At 38.2% G+C, this 18,216-nt stretch overlaps 1 protein-coding gene across 7 annotated transcripts in view; it reads right to left on the bottom strand.

Moving 5' to 3' along the window:
* Nucleotides 1-18,216, bottom strand: part of NEO1 (neogenin 1) — a 264,950-nt gene that overhangs the window by 42,281 nt on the left and 204,453 nt on the right. For all 7 annotated transcript variants that reach the window (XM_007478215.2, XM_056798418.1, XM_056798393.1 and 4 more), the window contains exons 12-17: nucleotides 14,373-14,422; nucleotides 13,706-13,850; nucleotides 9,571-9,681; nucleotides 7,259-7,453; nucleotides 3,578-3,673; nucleotides 209-384 (exon numbers count right to left, since the gene is read on the bottom strand). In XM_007478215.2, the coding sequence (XP_007478277.2) occupies nucleotides 209-384; nucleotides 3,578-3,673; nucleotides 7,259-7,453; nucleotides 9,571-9,681; nucleotides 13,706-13,850; nucleotides 14,373-14,422 (773 nt within the window). The remainder of the gene's footprint in view (nucleotides 1-208; nucleotides 385-3,577; nucleotides 3,674-7,258; nucleotides 7,454-9,570; nucleotides 9,682-13,705; nucleotides 13,851-14,372; nucleotides 14,423-18,216) is intronic.

Below are 18,216 nucleotides of genomic sequence, written 5' to 3'. Positions count from 1 at the left end.
AGGCTGACTACCTCAGAAAATCCCACTGTGTTTAATTTTCCTCCTTTCTTTTCTAATGCCTACCAAAGTGATTCTGCTGAAAGTAGGGTGGAGATACATTCCAAACAGAAGCCTGTTTATGGGAATCTATAAGGTGGCACTTGTGGCCCAGATGCCCCCCAAACTATCTCCCTCATCTCTGAACTCTTACACAAAGTGCAGTTAATACCTTATACTTGGTGTTAGCAGGAATGTTGGTTTTCCATCGGACTGTGTAGTAGCGTGAGTCTGTGATCTTCTGGTGTTTCGGCAAAGAATTGTCCGCCCAGGTAATCCTGATAGTGTCATGGCTCAGTATGGAAGCCTGAACTCCCACTGGTGGCATCATAGGGGTGGGATCTGGCACTGGAGTGTATGGAGCATTAACAACAAATAAATCAACCTCAGAAGTATCTAAGGGATTGATGGGCAAAAAGTAGCGCATTTTAATAAACAAAAAAGTGGCATTTAAAGGTAAACAAAACCAAACCAAACCAAAAGGGAAATGTAGGGTAATATAATGGAATGAAATGGAGAAAGAGAAAGAAGAGAATCCAGGGTTAATCAATGACATACAATTAATTTGTAAAAATTTTTTTCAAAGTAAAAAAAGTCTGCATAGAAATAAATAAGCTCACTGCTTGACAACGTCACATGTAAGTGCACTAACGACTGATGGTCATTAAAATTACCTTTCTGGTTTTTCTTCTAATGAAGAAATAACTGCCCCAGTGAATGCTGTTGACCTTTCAGGACTTCAGAGTGCTATTATGTACCTTCTCCGGCTGAATCACTTTTGTGCCAGACAAATAAAACACCATTCCACCACCTCCCCAGAGATCTGGATGGAGCAAGGCCAGGACATTGAACCCCAGGGCAGGGGAAGAGCTTAAGACCACCATATTCTGCTTCTAGCCTAGTTGCTATAGCATCCTTCAGAGAAGAAATCAATTATGAATAAGGGGCCCATCCACCTTCCAAAGAGTCAATAACCCAACTGCCACCAGTGGGCCTAAAAGTCTTTGGAGAAGGACCCTTTGGTCTGGCTTCAGCCTCAGCCTGTGCAGCCACCATCTTGAGACACAAGCCCTGTAGACATGCAGCCTGGGAACCTCTTCTAAAAGTCTGGACATAGATCCAGAAAAGAAAGTTCTGGCCACAAGTCTTTGGCCCTGTCAAGTGACTAATATGAAAAACTAATTTGAATTTAATAGTGGAAATAACATTAAAGAATAGGCATCACCATCTTCCTGTCTGTTGAAGTCTAAGAACCATCACAAAAAATGGAGAATTCCATCACTTATAGCTGAAACTTTCTCTAGGTGCTTGTCTTTCCCATTAGACTGGCTCCTTTTCTATATATCCCCAAGGATACTTGGCATACTGTTTTGAACATAGCAAAGCACATAATACCAATCTAGGTTTCCAAGCCATCATGAGCTCAAATCCGTCCTGGCATGGCATTAGCCCTGGACTTTAGGCTCATCTGCTGATTCTATCATATACTGTGTGATATACCAAATGTTCTGATGGTGCTGGTTCTGGGAATGAGAATAAGTCTCAAAAATGACACACTTTCAAAGAAACTATACATATTCAATGAATTCCCTATCACTCTTCTTAAAATGGTTGAGTTTGTGGGCCAGGTGGGTGAAGAAAAAAGGCCTTTCTTTCTCTGCCTTTATTCCAGGGAGGACAATAGGAATTCTAAACTCCAAGTCAAAAAACTGTCTGGTACTTCTGAGTACCAGAAACCAAGACTAAAAGAAAAGGCATCCTCTTAGCATGGAGGTATCTTCTTAGCTTTAGATAGCTGAGCACGATAGGGGCTGACTGTCTCTGACTACGACCATGGAACTGTCAGCTGGCCTTCATCGTGTAGGGGTTTTCTGGGTGCCATACAGTACTGAGATAGTCTGCAGGTGACACTGGAGAGGAAACTTGCAAGCTGGAAGCAGGGGTGACTGCTCAGAGCAGACCAGCAGAATGATAAGGCCACTGGAAATCAGAGAAACCCCAGATATTTGGAGAAAAGCAGGGAATAGGAGAGAGGAAATAGCTAGCAGGGAGGAACAGAGATGCCACCCAATGACAGGTAGGGACATGGTCTGGAGAAAGTCACAGAAGACATCAATGGCAGGACTTTTCCATCCACATCTGGACAGCCATTCCTGCCATGTGCATTTGGGGGAAGAGTGTGCCCGAGGTCTGCACAGCTCCACGGCTACTTTTCCTTCTATCTTCTATCATCAATTACCTTTGCTTTTGGGGGTGGCTCTCCGGAGCACAATGAAATGGGATAGGTTTTGGGAGTCATGCTTACATGAGAGGGAGGCCCCAAATGCTATACCTAGATTCTCACCATCTTCTACCTACCAAGCTATCCTTTGTTAACAAAAAAACAATGGAACCAAACTGGCTGGACCAACACCCAGGATAGCTTTTAAGTGACTTGCCCAGAGTCACAAAGCTAGCTAATGTCTGAGGCAGGAAATGAATCTTTTTGATTCCAAAGCCAACTAGAATCTTTAACCAGTACACCAAGCACCAGCAGGAATGGGTGTATCTTCTAAATTTATGACTAAAATATTCATTATTAAGGTATATTTTAGAGAAGAATTTTAAATACCTATAAAAGCCACTAATGAAATCTGGTCTGTCAAAGATATATGTGGTCAAATGAGTAACAGCCATGAATTTACACTCATTTAATTGTTTGAATTATATAAAGCATAAAAAAGGGTTTGGATATTGTGAACAACCTTAGAAAAATACAAAATATTCTCTACTAAGGTAAAGAAATATGATTGTAAAATTTGGCTCTCCTGATTATGTACATTTAGAGGAACAGATCTCTAGGTCTATATCATAGGTCAAAAAATTCACTATCATGAGCCCTAAAAGTCTGCTCATTTTCACCGACTTCTCTAGAAAAAATCCTTTATAGGTTAACTGAAAAAAGAAACAATCCCTACAAAGGAAAATGTCCAGAAGATATATTTTCAAGATTATTTCTCTTCATTTATTTAAAGACACATGATTTCACTGGTGTGTATATGCACTTTAATAATATAGACTTGAATTTTCTTTACATTTTAGCAGGTGTCTATTCTTTGTGGTGATCTCTTTTGGGGCTGGTTCCTTAGATGAGAGATATAGAGTTTGTCTTGGGTCTCTATTGGAAACCAATCTCGATTGGTAGGACCTATCACCTACAAAGAATTGCACTTCAACTCTGTTCTAGGATCAGAAATATTTAGAAACAGAGAGCAACTACAGTTGCTGTTCTCATCCTAGGCTTAGAGCATGTTCACACAGAAATCAATCTGAGATTGTTTGCATAAAGACAAAGCAGTGACCATGACGTGGAATCAGGGAAGCCTTCACAGACCACATTAGACTTCTTTCTTTTCAAGACTTAAGGATCTCTATTTGCCCCACACTAAGAACATGTTTATTAACTTGAACTATGGACATCGTATTGTAAAATAAACACTACTTGCCTATAAATTTAGCTTCTTCTGATAAACAAAGTTTAAGGAAGGAAATGGTGACTTACCTGAATGAGGTCTGGTAACTGCACTCTCATAGAGGGGGATGCCTTCACCCACATTATTAAATGCTTTCAGGGTGATCACATAGTGGGAGCTTGGATCTAGAGAAAAAAGTCATTTATAAGAATTTAACAACAACTTTCCATTAAAATTAGTAACCTGCATAAGAGGATGACATTTATATCTACACATATACCTCTATGCAAGTACATGTCATTTCCCAGTCTGTCCCTGTAAACTCCTTCAAGCCTGGGATGCCCTCTTTCCTTTCTTCTGTGTATTTAAGTCCAAAAGAGTCTTTAAAGCTGAAAGGCTTCTCTGAATAGAAGAATGAGAACATCTTCCATTGCTTCAATCCTTTAAAAGGGGCTTTCCATCCTCTGAAGTTTCCCTTCTCTGAACTACTGCCAGTATTCACTACCATGTTGCCTAACCCTTATCTCTTATTTTGCATGTGGTTTGTTTCTGTGCCACTGCAGAGGCTGTCTTGATTGCATATGGATTAAGAGATGTACTTGCCTTCCCTGATAGAATGTAAACTCTTTGAGAATAGCAATTTCATTTTTATTGCTGCAGCCATAGTACTGAGCACTGTGCAACTGGCCCATGGTGGGCACTTAAATGTTGGCAGACTGCTTTCAGAACTCCTTTGGGGAGATATTACAGCTTTGTTCAAGGTAGAAATTCAAGAATGGTAATTTTGAATCACTATGTTTTTAAAAGTAAGGTATGTATTATTAATTTAATTTGGGAAATTAGAATTTAGGAAAGTACAAATGCTTATCTGAATTAGTGTACTTTCTATCTGAAAATATTCCCATGCTGGGGGGGGGAAGGGGGTGATGAGCAGATCCAAGATGACATTATCTCATTTGATCCTGACAATGACCCTAGGAAATAGGTGCTATTACGGGCCCCATCTTACAGATGAGAAAAACTAAGGAAAACAAAGTTAAGTGGCTTGCCCAGGGTCACATAGCTAATGTCTAAAGTCAAATTTGAACTCAGGTCTTCCTAACTCCAGGTCCACAGCTCTATTTACTGTACCACTGGAAGCTATTTTCAAGAAAGAGATAGTTAAGACACAAATCTAAAAGAAAAGAATGACTCCAAAACAATATAAGCAACATCTCAAAGGCAAATGTAACTTAGGTACAAGTTTAGAATTCATGGAAGAGATGAAGTAATAGTTTTAAAAGAAGTTAGAATATTTTCATAAAAGAATTGAAGATGGAAAAAATGAAAGCAGTGGAAGAAAGAACAAGAAAGGGAAAGAATACTTTGGCATACAATAGGCATAAAACCCTTCCTGAGCAACAAACTCCCTGAAAATTAGGATTGACAAAACAGAAGCTAATGCCTCCATAAGACAGCAAGAAATATTAAAAACACTATCAGAAGCCTGGAAAAAATACAAGAAAATATAAGGTATCTCATAACAAAAAACAAATGACCTGGAAAATTGAAGGAAAAAAAATTTAAGAATCATTGAAGTATCAGAACATCATGATAAAAACAATGCCTAGATATCCTATTCTAACAAATCTTAAAAGAAAATTGCCCAGATATCTTAGAATCACAGAACAAAGTGGAAATAAAATCCAACACACTTCTGGAAAGAAACTCCTAAGTAAAACTCTCAAGAACATCACAGCCAAAATCCAGAGCTTCCAGGTCAAAGGAAAAAATATTGCAATCAGACAAAGAGTTCAAGTCCTGAGAAGTCAGTCAGGATCATAAATGATTTAGCAGCTACCACCATTGAAGAAAAGAGAATTTGCATTATGATATTCCTGAGAGCAAAGGATATAGGCTTATACTGAGGAACAATTTATATAATAAAACTGAGTATAATCCTAGCTGAACAATGGAAAGGGCTTTGACCTATGCTTAAGCATAGAACAGGAATTTCTTTGAGTCATGATTGATTTTAGAATTAATACAATAGAGATACTTGGAATGACAGAACCAGGTCTTGGAAAATACAATTTCTACCCCACTCAGTCCTAACAGGATTTAGGAAGGGCTGCAGCAAAGGATCAAGATTTAATTATTTGAGAATATAACCTTCAACAGACATGTGCAAAGCCACAGACCTCTGGGCGGTCCTGGGTTAAGCTAGAGCCACCATTGGCACAGGGAAGACATGGACAGTGATTGGTAGATGTGAGAACTGAGGGGAGGGAACTTGGATGGTTTCCTTAAAGATAGAGGGGGCTGAGGACTGAGGGGGGTTGGTTGGAGAGGTTTTTGGTCTGAGAGGTGGTGCTTTGAGAGTTGGCTCTGAAGGAAGCTGGAGGTGGAGGCCCCTGAGACTGTTTCTCCATTTTGGTCACGTGAGTAATAGGGACTGATCTCCTTTCTTTGCCTCAGCTATCTAAGGGCTTGGGCCTTTTGGCCCAGCCTAAACAGAAGGGGTATTTAAGCCCTATTCCCTTCTCTCCCCTTTCTCTCTCCCTCTCTCTCTCTCTATCTCTAATTCCTTTCTTCCTCCTGTTTGTAATTAAACTCTATAAAAGGTTGACTGCTGACTTGAGTTTTCATTTAGGAATTACATAGCTGAATTCCTTGGCGACCTTAAATTAATATATATCAGTCTTTTAAAGTGATTTCCTTGTCACACTGATAAGACAGAAGATGCACAAAGGCTTTGAAGTGCAAACAAAGGAGTTAAGAAAAACATAAAAAAGGCACATATAAGTGAACAGCCATAAGGGACTAAACAAGGATAAACTGTTTACATTCTAATACGAGGAGCTGGGGCAGTCTTTTTAGACAAAAACCCTGTGAGTGGTTCTGTTATATCTTGTTCTTAAAAACAGAATGGATAGACCAGGAATATGTTGTAGGAGGAAATGAGAGGAAGGATGAGGAAAACTATCTCATGTAACAGGGGGTAAGCAAGTAGAAATTTATACAAAGAGGAAGGAGAACCCCATTCTCATCTAAACTCATCAGAGAAGAGAAAAATATATATAAACATATGTACATACAGTTGTATGTACAGAAATAGATTTCACTCAACAAGGAAACAGAAGGCAATGTGAGTAAGGGAATAAGAAGGGTTAGTCCTAAGGAAAACAAACTCTAAGAATGTATTAAAAAATGCTCACAGTAGCTCTTTCTATACTGGCAAATAATCAGAAGCTGAGGGGGTTTCCATAAATTGGGAAATGACTGAACAAGTTACAATATATAAATATAATGGAATACTACTATACTGTGGGAAATCTTGAAGAGGATGGTTTCAGAGAAATCTTAGAAGACTTGTATGAACTAATGCACAGCAAAATAATCAGAACCAGAACAATTTATATAATAACAACAATACTGTAATGATAAACAATTCTGAAAGTCTTGGGGACTTTGATCAAAACAATGACCAACTATGATTCCAGAAGACTTATGATGAAACATGCTGGCTACAATCTGGTAAAGATGTGAAGGACTCAGAGTTCAGGTAACAAATTTGGTAATAGCCAATGTGGGAATTTGACCACACATGTTTATAAAGAAGGTTTTGTTTTTTTCTTTCTCAACTTGAAAAAAGGAAGAAGTAGGAGGGAGAGAAGGTAGATTTTTACTGATTGATTTTATTTCAAAAGTTTAATTGAAAAATATTGCTACAATTCTCAAAAGCATTTTCTTCCATAAATAATGGAGTCGTTTTCTACTCCTCTGCTTACCTAGGTTCTCGATAGTATAGTAGCGTTGTTTGTAGTCTACTTTGATAGTCTGAGCATGAGGGCTGCCAAGGCCATAGCCAATGGCATAGCCTCTGACCACAATGTTCTGGTTTTCTGGAGGAGTCCAGCTCACTACAATACTAGTAATGAGTGGGCGGACATGGAGAGAACTGGGCACTTCAGGAACACGAGTCTCTGTGTAAGAAAAGAAAAAAGTAAGACATAACTGACCTTTGATTCAAACACAGCTGGTAATGTTTAGCAATTACCCAAACTGGTATACAAGAAAGTAGGCACAATTGTAGTACTATTTAAATTGGCCCAGCTGTCCTTAGCATTAATGCCAAAGAACTGTATTCTACTTGGCTAGGAAACAGGTTATTTAAATGTGACAAGTGGAAACTGTAAGTCACAATACTAAATATCTCCCCAGAATGCTACCTGTGACTTTTTTTTAAAAGAGCAGAGTAGAAAAAAGCCAAATACACTAATTTTCAATTTTGTGGCAGGGACAATTTCTCCTGTTTCAACAGCTGTAAATGTCATTCCACTGTAAAAAGAAAGTAAGTTGTTTTAGCCAGGGTTTTTTTCCTAGCAAAATAATTAACAACATAAGAAGATGGTCTAAAATAATGAGGAAGAACAATTTTTTCAATAGGTATGTTTTAAAATTACTGCAGCAGGAACAAACATGAGTTTTTTCAATGTCTTCTAATAATTATTAGTCTTTTATGTTCTAAGCAAATTGCTTCATCTAGAGATTAAATCTCCCCAATCTGTTCTTCAGCTTGATAACTATCACTTAAAAGAAAAATACCTCCTCCATTTCCTTGCAAAATAAAGTCATAATTTTGGTAACTCCTTTCACCCTCATGTCTAGAACCAAATCTCCTAAAGTTGCTTAATCTGTTCATAAGGAATAAATAAGCTTTTCAAATAACAAAATTTCAATACTAGGTCACAGTTAATTAGAGTTCAAGCAATGGACCTTGAAGAACCAAAATGCTATGGCAGCAATTTGAAGGATTTTTCTCTTTAAAAAAATATCAGCACCCTGATTTTTTACTTTGGGGATATTTCATTTTTAAACTACCTAATTTTCCCTATGAACTCCCCTTTCCCACATCTTTTGTAACAAATAATGTTTCTTTAAGAAAAAAAGAAGAGAAAACCACCTAACCATGCTGTCTTTATCTGTATTACTTCCCCAAGAACTTCAGTATAATAAAGTTTAACTATTTCAAATGAAGTCAGTAATCAGTAAAATCAGTAAAAAAAAAATCAGAAATCAGTAAAAGAATGAAAACTAAGTGCTGAGGGGTGGTTTGTTATTGCTTTGCAGAATTTCGCATCTAATGCACTATATTTTAGATTAGCGTGCAGGAGGCACAGGTTTGAGTTTTGATGTCAACCCTTAGCTGACTCAGTAATATGGGACAAAGTATAGAATTCCTTCCAGTCCTGGTTCCCTCTTCTCTTAAATGGGGAAAATACCAAGAGCAGTACTTCTCTATTTCACAGGATTGTCGTGAGAAAAGTACTTGATAATGAATGGGGCCTTTTCTCCCTCTCCTTCATTATTTTTTATCCCTGAAATTCCAATCACATATTATTAGTAATAATTGAAAACATTTAGGTGAATATACTTTACACATGTCCTTAAGTGTCCTTAAGTCTGAATAAATTTAGAGCCTATACTTTATATATGAAGACATTGAGACTCAGGTATGAAGTGAATTTTTAATACCAGTTGGTGAGACTAGACTCTACCCACTGCACCACAAGGCTTCTTGGACATGTATTTGCTCCTTTAGGCAGCACACACACCCACTTATGAATCTTAGGTCATTAGATTGGGATGGAATCTCAGACATCATCTGGCCCCGCTGACACATTTTACAGGTTGAAGCTCAGGGGGCTTAACTGACTTGCCTCAGGTCACACAGTCTAGAATAGGTAGACAAGACTCATGTGGAAATTCATTTTTCCACAAATTCATGGAATCTAAGTGTTAGGGAGGAAGGGAATTTGGAACTAAGGAAAGGATATAATATATCATGGGATAAGATGCAACTTTCATGCTCACCCATTCTTGGCTCATAGCTGTTCTCAAGTACTGCAGGTTTATTTATCCTTGTTTTTCTGGATTATACATTAAAAAAACAAAACTGTAGAATATATACTCCTATAGCTCTGTTGAACAATGAGGTTCAAAAATCACTGTCAAAAGATACCCGGTGATTTGTTTGTTCCTTAATTTGGCTCTGGAATGGGAGTACCCAGAACATGTTAACCTTTTCATTAGCCCTTACCATCGAGGTCACTTTCAAATGTTTCTGCAGACATCCAATCCGTAGCTGGTCCTGTTCCATTGACTGTAAGTGCAGCCACTCGGAAGTTGTACTCAGTACCTCGATCAAGACCTATTAGGAAATCGGACAACATATGTAGGAAAGAGCATTAAGAAAGAACAAATGGATGAACAATTTCTCATTCTAAAAGTTTGTATTTTATATGTAATATTTCACTATTATTCAGATCATAAAAGTAGCTATTTTATATGTAAACTTAGTGGGATGGATAAGACCTTGTCATATCTCACTCAATATGAAGATGTAGATCAGTGCGGACCCCTGAGGCCATTTATCCAGCCCCCACCGCACTTCCGGAAGGGGCACCTCTTTCATTGGTAGTCAGTGAGAGGAGCACTGTATGTGGCATCGCTCATGTAGAGTACTACTTCTGGTGACATAATCCTTTGCGTGGCTCCTTGTTCTGAGAGTAACTGAATGAGAACGAGGCTAGACTAAGGATTATGTGGCGGCACAACAGAAGACGTCAGCATGGTGAGTGGTGATCTGGGGGAGGGGATTCCGCACTGTGTATACTGCTGCCCGGTATAGTGGTGGTGGTGATGGGCCTGTGCAAGGTGTGACAGGCTCATCCTAGCCAGTGCTGTAGCCTCCGCTATCCCAAACGGTGGTATACAAATTTGTTCATAGTTTTGTTTTTTTTTAATAGTTCGGCCCTCCAACAGTCTAAAGGACAGTGAACTGGCCCCCTGTGTAAAAAGTTTGGGGACTCCTAATAGAGGATACTGCTGTCTTGACAAAGTCCAGGTCACAGTTAAGTCATTCTGATATACCATATTTAGAACCATAACCATGGGGCAGAATTTGTAATGGGCTCTCAGAGAATACAACTTATTTTTCTAGCACTCAGTAGGACTCTACTAGATCATCCATTCACCTTCTTTTTGAGTAAGGAAACTAAAAGCCCAGAGGGCACAGGTCACAGAGTGGCTGAATGAGTGGTTCAGTCAGAACTTAATCAGAATCAAGTTGGCTCCAAAGATAGCCAGAGCTAGAACAGAACAGAACAGAACAGAACAGAACAGAACAGAACAGAACAGAACAGAACAGAACAGAACAGAACAGAACAGGATTGTTTCCTTTCTGGTACTTTACATTCTCCACCAAATGTACTTTTCCTAGTCCACTTGGCATGCCTGAAGGTACCTGTAATAAATCAATATTCTCTAAGAACAAAGCCTGGTTCTCTTAGTTGGCTCCAGCCACCCCCACCCCTCAATGGATCTTGCTTTCAGTCTCTCCCCTAATTCCAGGCAGCCGTCTGAACCTCTCCCTGGAATAGCTGGGGGATGCTAATGACCTAAGGCCACACAGGTAAGGAGTGGCAGAACTAGGCTCTGAACCTAGATTCTGTCACTTGAAATCCAGAATGTGAAGGCCATGGGAGCTGAACAAGTGCTAGAGAGAGCCAGGACAGCTGAGTTCTAACTCAGGCTCCACTCCTTATCTCCTTTGTCTTCATCCCCTTGCATATGGAAGAAAACAGGATCCAACTGGATCTCCATGCATCCTTCTGGCTCTAAAATGCTATTTTAGGAAGTTCACCTTTTAGAAGCAACTGCATAAAATATCTACTTCAGAACAGCTATGTTCTGTCTTACAAGTATATCTGACTACCGAGATTATCCCAATATTAAAAACATTCGATTTTTTAAATGCACAGTCGATAGTTATTTCAAATAAGGAATACTGAATACTTTTACTTTACAACCACAAAGCCAAAATGTTGAGGAGACAGGACTAACTTATTAACTGGCAGTGCCCCTGAAAAGAGCCCAGGATTAGGGAGATGACCTGGATTTCACATTGGGCTCTGCCACCCATTACTTCTCGGAGACCTTGGGAAAGTTACTCATTATTTCTGGAATTGGTTTCCTTAAGCTGAAATGAGGAGACTGGATTAGATGATCTTTAGGGTTCCTTTCTAAATCTAAATCTCATAAGCCTGAGACATTCAGCACACTTCTACATTACTGACATTCCCTATCACATCCCTTTTCATTTGATCCTCAAATGATCCTCATCTAGATTTTGGCCCCACCAGTTTTGGACAGCTATACAATTGTCCTTTTAAAATGAAAACTTTTTTTGAAAATGCATTTTTATTGATTCTAAAAACTATTTTGCATCAATTACATTTCCCAGAACTTACTATATGTTAAGCACCAGGGATATAAATGCAAAAATAAAGAAAGTGTTTCTCCTCAAGGCAGTGGTGGACAGGGAAGGGCACTTTGGTCCAGAATGTTATCTGGATGGTGAGTGGGGCTGTATGAGGGTATACTCACACTGTAGGATATACCTGGAAGGCGTATTTCTAGGAACAATGGTACCATTTGTTTGCTCATGGTCCCAAGAAGAGAGTTGGGGAGGTTGGAGAGGAAGAAAAAGAAAGGTGGCTCAGAGAGGCAAGGCTGCTCTCAAGGTGGCTGGAGAGTAGGGACTGAAGTGAAGCATGTTCAGGATCGACTTGAAATAGTGAGTCAAGTAAAGCTGTCAGTCCTGGGTATGAGGGGACCCCAAGGCCAACATTCCTGAGACAAAAGAGTTAGAACCTCTAGGGCACAGTTTGTGGTCCAGGTAGTAAAGCTGCTGGTGATAAGATGGTTCCCACTGGCTTACTCTAGACAAGTCTTAGCCCATCAAGCTCACAAATTCCTAGATAAGATTTGTATTTCATGGCATCAAGATTCCCTGGTTCTCTTAGTCAATATTATCCATATTTTCTGCAATTTTAGTAAGACCTCTCAAGATTTAGATTTAAGTGTTAACAATATTCTTTTTCCTGAACTTTAGGGCCATTCCTGTGACCTTTATCAAGAGTTACTGACTTGCTAAATTTCCACCACTCAGAGGACCTTCTTGAAGTCTACTTTCCAGTCTTCACACACAAGTTTGGATTATTATCTGTTTATAGGTGTATATTTTTATCTTTAATTTTATCCTGATGCATTTATTTAATCCTTTCAAGAAACAACTCATTCTTCATGACAATGTGAAAAGTAAAGAAACATTCCTTTACTTCTCCAGCTGACATCATTGTGTGTTCTGGATTCAGGTCCTCACCAAATGGCTTTGGAAGACACCCAATCAGCTTATGCAAACCCATGGAACATTCTTTGCTGGACAGACCACTGAAATAGCCTTCTAACTGGTCTTTCTACCTCAAATCTCTTTGTTCCAATACATCATCCACAGAGCTGCCAAAATTACATTCCTAAAGCAAAGATCTGACCACATTATATTTCTTGGCTGAATAAACTCCATACTTCGTATTGCCTCCCAAGAGAGACAAACAAAAGAAACAGAAAAGAAAAAATGTTTTACATATAAAAAAGTTTGATGCTCTATTTAGTATTTCATACCGATAGTTTCTGTGAAAGAACACAGGGAAGTGTCTTCTCATGTCTATGGTCAAATTTGGTGAATATAATTTTGCATCATCCAGATTCAACTTTAGTTATAAAGACTGGAATATAGACATTGGAGTCCTTCCTACTGTAACTTAGATCAATACACTGAAATATTATTATTCTCCACTTGTTTGGTTAATTATATTAAAATAAAGTCATTAACAGGAAGAAAATAATTTAAAAGAAAATATTTGAGTGGTTGATAATTAGCCCTAAAGATTAGATAAATGTCCAGAGTCCCTCAGAAGGCCATACAGTAAGGCTCCTTTGACTGAACATACACAAGCTCAAGCCTTTTCTTGTCCCTCAAAGTAGATCTGATAAAGAAATTTCTTTACTTGTACAACAACTCTATATGAATCATTTCTCCCTTTTTATAATAATTTACTCTTAAGAATTCTTTCTTGCTAGACAAGTTAAAGAATCCAAAGAGAGATGAGTCACGATAGTAGAATGGAGACTATCACACTAGGTAGTAAATTGAGAATTCTTTCTGACTTTCCTGTTATTTGAATATTAAGAGTACTGTACTGTCAAATAATTTTGGAAGGACAAAAGAAAATGGAAATCATTTAAGCTATTTGCATAAGCCAATTAACACAATAATACATTAAAAAACTATCATATTTTCATTCTTGTTTCCAAAATACTAAGAGCTTTACCCTCAATTATCTGGAACAGCTGTGTTCCTCCCACACTCTCAGTAACATCACTCTTTCGAGAGGATTTCCGGTAACGAATCTTGTAGCCAGTAATTTGCCCATTTTGTGAGCCTGCTGGAGGGGGTTGCCAGTGAATCACGATACTCTGGAGGAGATAAGATTGGGAAGAAATGATGGGCTATAACAGAGGCCTAAAACTAATAGTCCTAAAAACTTGCATATAAGTGGTTTGGGAGGAATTTGACAACATTACAGTCAATTGACACTCATAAACCAATCAAAACCTGAGATTCTGGAAAGACCTTATATTTATATGGCACTTAATGGTTACAAACTTTTTGAGAGGGGAATTGTTTCATTCCTTGTATTGTGTTCTCAGTGCCTCACCCAGAGTAGAGATTTAACTATTTGGGTCTTACAATGACCCTATGAGATAGAGTTTTATAGAGAAGGGAATGGAGGTTCAGAAAGCTGACCTGTTCATGGTGATATGGTAAGGTGAGTGTAAGTAGTGAAGCCAGTGTTGAATGGAGGTATACACACTAAATTTAGAACTCTTAACTCCAAATTACCCCATGCTATGATGACACCTCATAGGTATATATTTTTTGGATCAGAGGCTTAGACAGATCAATAAAAATGGAAAGTCTGGCATGCATAGTTTTACCTTGGAATTTCTCACTTCTAAAGACAGGTTCTGTGGAGCAGCACTGGGGACTGAAATGTGAAATAAAAAGGAAAAGGTTAGATCTCCAGTTACCTCCCAGGACACCTGGTTCACTATATTTCATATGCAGACTATACCAAATGAACCCAGCAGGAATGCCATTTATCAACAAGAGTCCTTCAGTTCCAGGTGGCTCTTTGGTTTCTACTGGCTAATCCTAAGTCAGTTATTATTACCTCCTTCAAGGCAGGCATCTAGAAGTTGGAGTACTAAGGTTTAACAATGTTGCCACCACTCAAAAATATTTCTGAAATTTTTTTTGGTCTTTGAAAATTGTAGTACTTTTTGGCCTATCCTCAGTGGTGGCAAATGTTTAATTGCTGAGAATGGGTTTTATTTTTATAAATAGCCAAGGATCATTCAGGACCCTGCCTAGAGAATGAGATGACCTATTAAGTCAGGGTGATGATGGAAAAAAAAAGTTGTGACAACAAAATGATGCAACCAAATTTGGGTATGATTTGTATACTGACTCTGAAGAAAGTTTCCAAAAGAGTTCCAGAAATGCAAGCCAACATTCATTAGATAAAAATGGAGGCTTCCTGAGGTCATCGAAAGAGCAATGGATAAGAAATCAGGACAACTGGGTTCTGGCCCCATGCCTAGATCTGCCACAAACCAGCTGTGGAAGTGTGGGGAGAAAACTTCACTTCTCTGTTCCGTTTTTGTTTTTGTAGTCAGTAATTCTGTTAAGTTTCATTATTTTACAGGTACATGTTATAGGTCATATTATCTTCTTGAAAACAACTAACATAATCCTCCTTTTCCCCTGACATAATGACTGAAATGTATTAATACTGTAATATTTTGATATCTAATATTGCTCAAACATATTTTTTAAGCCTTTCTCTCATTCCCTTTGTCCTGACATTCCTTGCCCTAGAGTAGCTTTTAAAACTGGGATAATTAAGACTAAGAATATAAGCTCCATCATGTCTAATAAATAAAAACTAGTTCTGGGAAAGTATGACTGGGGCACATTGCAACACCCTTGTCTTTCCTCCATTAAAATCAATAGGTGAAAGTCTACCCATGTCAGACATAACCTGATTTCTTCCTCTGGATTGGCAAGGATACTGGAATCCTGTGATCAGGAGATTGGCGAATATTTTTTAGTACCTTCCTCATCCCTTCATGATGGATTAGGAAGGTACTAAAAAAATATTAGCCAATCTCATCATTAGGTGTTTATCAATTGGATGTCATGGACTGTCTAGGGGAGAAATGAATAATGAGCTTCTGAAATTGTATTTAATGACTCATAATGCTGAATGAATTTGTCTTTGATTATTGAGAGAGATCATTGACCATAATTAATTGATTACTGCTAGCCTAATCAACAATTGATTTTTCTTCCCTGGAACCCAGTCTCTAAGAATATTTGTCACATGACCACAAGAACTGTCTGAACAGCCAAACTACTATTTTCCTCTCTCATCCAATCACAAAACTCCATCCCTCTCACCAAAGCAGTCAGTGCTAATGCTTACAACATGAATTCTCATTTATTTCTATATTTGTGACTCAAGCTTGACATCAAGTCACCCAGAGGAAGCATGCATAACTTTCACGTGTTTAATGTGTACTTATTTTTTGATCACAGTCACTGACATTGCTCACGACTAATGCTCTTTGTGAATTCTCCCAGCACTTCTATTCTGTACCTGCACTCCTCTGGGCACATACCATCATTTACACTGTAATTCCTCCCTGACAGTAAGCCAACTGTTCTTAGAGCTTTCCCTCTGCCTCACTCTTTTTAAAACTATTCTTCATTCTTCCATTGTTATTGAGTCCCACAATCCATTCCTGCTCTCCCAGGCTTTACTGTCTTTGTTCTGGCTTCACTTCCTTCCATTCACAATCTTGACTCTAAGCTTGACCACTTTAATCATATTATCAGCTTACCTTGACTCCTTTGTCCCCCTTTTCTCTTGTCATCAGTCATACCTTGCCAAGTTCCAAAGAGTTTTATCCAATATATGCCTCATCTTTTCCTCTTCTCATGGAGTTTTGCCTGACGAAAACTGCTTTCCTATACATTTATGCTATCTACTTTCAAAAGGGACCTATCAGATACAAGGTAAACTTTTATTCTTCCCTAACTGTGAACCACTCACCACCTGGTTTTACAAAATGGTTCCTTTCTCTAAACCTTTTGTTACTTTCCATCTATTTATTTTCGGCGGAGGATCTCATCTTCTACTTTTGCTTAAAAAAATACAATCTGTCTCTAGGTCTCTCTTCTTCCCTATTTCATGCCCTTAAATTGTTCTCTATTTTCCCCTATCCTGTCCTTTATACCAGTCTCTGAGAGAGGTACTTCTTCCTTCCTGACCTACCTAGTTGTTCCATCTCCATTAGGTGCCAACACCAGTCTTCCCCATAACTTAAAATCCTCATGCCTTTGCTATCCTCTCAAGCTTTAATTTTATATCATTTTTGCCTCTCAAAGTTGAACTTCTATAAAGGGTCACCTTTGTGTCTACTTCCCCTTTCCTCAGCCCCTTGGAAGTTGGCCTATGACCACACTATTTATCTTACACAGGTCTCCCCAAGTTTACCAATTATCTCCACTATTATATTTGAACTCGCTGAAGCTTCTGAAATTGTTTTTGTGACACTTCTTTCTCTTGGCTCTTCTATCTGATTGCTGTTTCATTTCCCTGCTCCCATCCAATAAAAATGGGCATCCCAAAGGCTTTTGTCAATTTCCTATGCTCTCCCCACTCATGATTTCACCAAATCTCATGGTTTAAACTATGCAGATGATTCTGAGATGATAATTATACTATGAAGAGTGTTACAGACATGTCTATCTTTAATTTTCCTTTTGAATTCTAGTCCTATGTTAATAATTGCCTAATGGACAGTTCTATTTGAATACTCCAAAAGTACATCAAAACTCAACAGATCCAAAATGGAATTCGTTGTACAGAGTTTTTGAAAATTGTTAGTAAAGTTTTAAGCTGTAATAACCCAAAGAAATATAAGTACTACAAACTTCAAAAGCTATCATTTTTAAGTTTAATTGCTTAACTTTATTTTATACTTATTTTGTTTTATGAATTTTGAAAAATAATTTTTATTAATTAAACCTTTCATTATGCACTGCATGAGCAACAGTTTTTGGATGACATTTCCTGAGAATGGTGGATGAATAGTGCCGGTCCTCTTACTAGGTCACCTTGGTCTCTGATTTATCTCCATTAAACCTTTCCTTGTAAGGTCATGTCTGTTGCGTGTGCATTGAGATCTCATTCTACGAATTAAAAGTAAAATCCTTTCATTCACTGAGTTTTTAGCTCATGAAAATTTTTACAAAGTTCAAAAATCAGCTAGAGTGATAGATAGCAGAAGAAGGTGAATCTGTTGGATTTTAATTAAGAATGGCAATATTTAAAAATTTAAATAATTAACCCTTTGAATTAAAAAGTGTGTGCTATTTGTACTTCTGAAGTTATTAAAGGTTACACATGCACTAAGATTTTTGGGGCATGCTGCATTTCCCTTTCAAACTAAGGTAGCACCTTCTTTCCTATCACTTAGCTTCCTCAGCTTTTATTTCTTGCTCTTTCCAAGTCTTGTTGAGTCTACTTTCATATCATATCTCACATCTCTCTCCTCTACACTCATAGATCCACTGTGCCCTAGCTCCAGGCTCCACTTGGGATTTTGCAATAGTCTCCTCTATGGTCTCCCTGCTTTGAGTCTTTCCCCTTTCTGATCAGTCTACTATATGGCCATCATATCTAGATCACAGATTCCTGACCCTTTATCAAAG

Source organism: Monodelphis domestica, chromosome 1 (genome assembly GCF_027887165.1).
Source record: "Monodelphis domestica isolate mMonDom1 chromosome 1, mMonDom1.pri, whole genome shotgun sequence".
In the NCBI taxonomy this organism is placed as follows: Eukaryota; Metazoa; Chordata; class Mammalia; order Didelphimorphia; family Didelphidae; genus Monodelphis; species Monodelphis domestica.
The sequence above is the reverse complement of the archived record's forward strand: the minus strand, read 5'-3'. Positions and strand labels throughout refer to the sequence as shown.